General features: G+C 42.4%; 1 protein-coding gene across 1 annotated transcript in view; it reads left to right on the forward strand.

Moving 5' to 3' along the window:
• The first annotated feature begins 632 nt into the window (after positions 1-632).
• Positions 633-4,801, forward strand: part of ATP8B1 (ATPase phospholipid transporting 8B1) — a 28,723-nt gene continuing 24,554 nt past the window's right edge. The window contains exons 1-2 of the mRNA XM_009274754.1: positions 633-813; positions 4,393-4,490. Of these exons, the coding sequence (XP_009273029.1) occupies positions 633-813; positions 4,393-4,490 (279 nt within the window). The remainder of the gene's footprint in view (positions 814-4,392; positions 4,491-4,801) is intronic.

The raw sequence follows: 4,801 nt of genomic DNA on the forward strand, positions 1-4,801 counted from the left end.
CTGGTCTTGTGTGTGGAACCACAAACTAGTTATAAACTTCCTCGGGTATTTGGACACCAAGATATGGGATCTTGCAATGAGAAACGCTGACGTTCAGCCTGTGGGGAGGGGAGAGGAAGCAAGGACTGGTTTAGGTGAGACTGGGCAGACCGGGATGGAGGAGCAGCTGCATGACCCGAACCCTCGATGGCACAACTCGTGCTGGCCTGGCGCTCGGTGCCTGGTGCCTGGCCCCACCATGGCCAAGTGGGGCTCTGGCTCCTGTGGCTCTGCAGGGGATGGTGTAATGGCCGCTGGGAGTTGGGTGTTTGTGGGCTCCCTAATTCCTACGTCCCACTCAGGGTGTGCTGCCTCACAAGCACAGGGCGTTCCTTAGTCTGTCATGTGAGCACGTGTAATTACATATAGCAGAACAGTAATGAACGACTTGCTGTGAAAATAACTGCCTCATGACTTTGGTCTGTGCTTGAGAACCAAGCCCATGCTCTATGCTGTTCCAGGGAAACTGGTTTCAAACGTGGGTTTTGGTGACGAGCATCAACAGAGTAAAATTACAGAGATGTGGTGTCCAGCACTTGCTATGTTAACTCCTTTCCCTAACTTTTATAAAATGCTCACAGGGTGCTAGCAGCATGATCTCAGAAAGGGATTCGGAGACCACCTTCGATGAGGATTCCCAGCCTAATGATGAGGTGATGCCATACAGTGATGATGAAACGGAGGATGAGTTGGACAGTCGGCAGCCTGAAGTCGAACCAGGACAAAACCAAATCAACAGAAATGCTGAGGAGAGCCGAGAGCCATTGAAAAAGGGTAACATTATGACAGAAACTTGATTTGGGTAGCAAATGATCCTGAATACAGAGGCTGAGCCACGCATGGATCAATTTGATTTTTGTGCTTATTTGTTAGGTAGGATTTGGAATGGCTTATCTGAATCTGTGGAGGAGTAAATGATGGCAATTCAGTTTAACAAATGTCAGAACAAAAATCAGTTTCATTCCAATCTGCAACCAGAGTTCTGTGCCACTGCTTGTTGCGTAAAGCTAATGATCTGCACTGTGACCTCATCTTAATTAAGGCAGGCCCTAGATGTACATAGCCTGTGGTCTGAGAACTTCTCAAACAGAACTTCAGATACTTGTCTTCCCTGTCATCTGGAAACTTGAACCAGCATAAGCCAATTTGCTGTGTTTAGTCAGTTGGTTTGCATGTATTTCTGCTCTCTAAGTCTTGCACAGATGAGATTTCAGCTTCAATGCTAACTTTGTAGCCTCATGATTTCCTTTATTTGCAGTAGTTTCACAATCACAGAAAGGTCAGGTGAGTAGGAGTTCAAAGAAACCTGTCAAGTGCAGACTATGTGCTGCCGCCAGCATAAGAACATAAATGGGAGGAATCTCTCTGGCATGTTTTAGACATACCTGTTCTTAACCTCTGTCCAAGGAAAGTCTGTTACTTCCCTAAATACCTTTTTTTTTTTTCTTCAGTGTTGCAATGTGAGTACTTTTTATTTAAACACTGTTTAATATATATAGATTTCTTCCTGTTTGCGTGGCAATAGGGAACAGTTGATCACCTCTCATTTCATAATCACCTATTATGTGCTTTCATTTTATAACCACCTATTACATGTTTAGTTTTGGGTTTTTTTTATGATGACTGAGGTAACATAGTCTATAGAACAAACACAGTTTTCTTAGCCTCTTATCATCTGTCATATTTTCTTGAGTTCTCATCACAACTGTTGCTCTCTCCCTTCCGTCCCCCCTCTTATTTTATCCAGATATTTTATTTCGTAGACACAGTACACCAGCAACCACAGGTTTGCTTTGTGGCCTAGAATAAGTACAAGAAAAAGAAAAAAGAACCAAAACTAAAACAGGACCTCCTACACCTTCAATTTCTTTTCTGAAGTGTACCATGCCTTTTCCTTTATCCTGGTGAATTGGAGAGAATCTGAAAGCAGGGAGATGAGTTTTGATTCTGCCCTCCAAAGGGCTCGTAGCTCCCGCTAGTTCAGTGTAACCACAAGTCTCTGCTGTCTGTACAGTTAATGTCACCCAAATTATTATCCAAAATACAGACTAGAGCTATGGATATGGCAGAGTTCCTTTGAACTCTGAGCTAGGGCAAAAGCTTTAAGGAGGTGAGAGATGTTACCATGCAGGCTTGGTAGGCCAGTACTCTAATCATAGAGCTTGTAAGTAGTTGACAGTCCTGTTTGCCTGCTTTTTCATGTTAATAGATAATTATCTGGCATAAGTTGCAGAATTTGTAGAATCTGCTGACTGGTTCAGTAGCTAATTATATTCAGGTAGCGCTACAAAAACGTCATCCTTTTTGCTTCTTATTTTTTTCCTCTCAGCAAAGACAGTTTTCCCTTTATGTTCCTTTAAAGATGATGAATTACTGATGCAGCTTCCCAAATATTAGGTATTAATATCCTTTTCAAGCAGTTTAAAGTCATTTCGGCAAGCTTCCTTCCTGCAGGTTTTATTTAAGACCTAATTTGCCAGTTCTCCATCTGGGGTGCTAAGGCTTTATCAGCACTGCAATGTTTTTGTGAATGTGGTGAAGAAATGCTTTTGTAGACACGTTCACAATTTTCTTCAGTCCTGTCATTAATAACTTTCTCAATTCATGCACTTCAGTAATGCTTATCTTCTTTTAAACCAAATCCTGGTCCTCTGGTAATTTTTTTGTAAATTTTATGTAAGGCAGCTAAAACCCTGTGACTCGCAGCACTTCTATGTAAGCTCTGACCAGGACGCACAATGTATCTTCACCATCTGCTGTATGTTTTCATTTATGCAATCTTAAATACAAGTGCTATGGCAGGATAAATATTTCTCTACTATCTTCTCAGCTTGCAATCAGTATGCTGGAAAGGAAAGTTGTATAGTCACAGTAAAGATCCTGGATGCGTCAAATGAGAACTTGCTTTATGTGTTAGATGGGGGGGGAAGGCTTTGTGTCTGGATTTGAGTTTTTAAGTCTGAGTCAGCCTTATCAGACATGACTGCCACTACAGTGGCCCTTACAGCAGCCCAGGAGCACCTTCACACATGCTTCCCCGTGGGTCCCTGGCAGCGTGTGCCAGTCCCCATCCCACGCCTCTGCCTCCAGGAGTTTCACCCCATCCATGCTCTGCAGTGCTGGATACGCTTAGGTCACGAGAATCCCATGAAACCAAAAAGAGCACCCATTAAGGACAATTATTGTGGGTTGGAGAAAGGGGGACATACTTGGATGATGAGTCAGGAAAGCTGAATTTCAAAATACTGTCTGCCTCATCCTTCCCAGGTAGGCAAAGCGCTCCTGTGAGTCAACTTAAAAACTTGCTGAATGAGTTCAGTGGGGAGTTTCTTTGACGTGGGCAGGGCCTGAACTTGTGCGTGTGGGTGGAAGGATTGATAGGGCTATCGGTGATGCAGGCTTGAGGGGAGGAAAGGGATCTGAAGGATCTTGGAGGGAAAGAGGTAGCCTGTGAAAGAGGGTGCATGGAAGGTAACTTGACAGCAGGAGGCATTCTGGCAGTAAGTAGTGGTCAGCCAAAAGCTATGTACATCCCAGATGAACCCCATTTAAAGATGAACTTTGTAGGACTTAGATTAACGATAGGGACCTTAAGGTGGAGATGGATGGTTTGTTAGCAAGTCTTCTAGAAACTTTTTCCTTAGGGAGGCTGTATGTCAAGTCAGGTTTTAAATGCTAAATACTGAAAGTGACAGAAGGAGGCTGGATTGCTCAGCTGCTTTGTAAGCAATTTTATCAGCTTATGGTCCAAAAACTTCAGAAGGCTGTTGCAGACATCGCTTGTTTAGTTTTATTAAATTTTACCGCAAAATGCAGTTCATATTCCTGAGTTTTCCAGCAATCGAACAAAATTGATGGCTGAAGAAATAAAACGAGCACTTCAGATTTTTACTTTTTTTTATGGTTGTAAATGAAAACCATTGCACAGTATGGTTATATGAAATAATTATTTTCAAAAGTAGAGTGGACCTTTTTGTTTCTAGAAAGACTGAGAAACCCTGCTTTGGGTGCTTAGTGCTTCACAGGTGTAACAAAAGCAAACCAAAAGAGGGGAAAGAAGGAAATTTAGCATGAATAAATGTTACTCTGACAGGTTTCTCATAGAACTTCCAAATTGTTAATCACCACTTCTTCCTACCTCAGATTATATTTTAATTGTTAATAAAGAAAAATAGCCTAGAAACTTCTTGAAAACCTTTTTTTAGACTATGTACTAAAAAGCAGATACCAGTCTTGTTTCAATTGAAAGTACCTTTAAAAGATGGCATTTGAGAGAGAACCTGAAACTGGCAGATTTGTTCCTTCATGTTTATAACAGTCAGGTGTTGACCCATTTTGCCTTGTCTCTTCCAGACTGCAGCTGGCAAGTTAAAGCAAATGATGAATGTTTCTACAAACAGTCCCAGTTTAAGAGAACAATATTTCTGTGCTTCAAAAAAAGCAAATATGCAGTAAGTTTTCTATATCTCAATTATGTGCTAATAGTACTCATCAGGGTGAATACTTGCTTAAGCTCAGTAAGATCTTAAGATCAGTAAGATTGGTCTTCACTGGCAAGCGCCCAAGCCTCACGTCGTGGCAGCAGAGAAGTTCCCACTGACTGGACAAAGGGGAAACATAACCCCCATTTTTAAAGAGGGAAAAAAGGAAGACCCGGGGAACTAGGCCAGTCAGTCGCACCTCTGTGCCTGGGAAGACCGTGGAACAGATCCTCCTGGAAGCTCTCCTAAGGCACATGGAGGACAGGGAGGGGATTCGAGAC

The sequence above is a fragment of the Aptenodytes forsteri genome, unplaced genomic scaffold (assembly GCF_000699145.1).
Source record: "Aptenodytes forsteri isolate BGI_AS27 unplaced genomic scaffold, ASM69914v1 Scaffold112, whole genome shotgun sequence".
NCBI lineage: Eukaryota > Metazoa > Chordata > Aves > Sphenisciformes > Spheniscidae > Aptenodytes > Aptenodytes forsteri.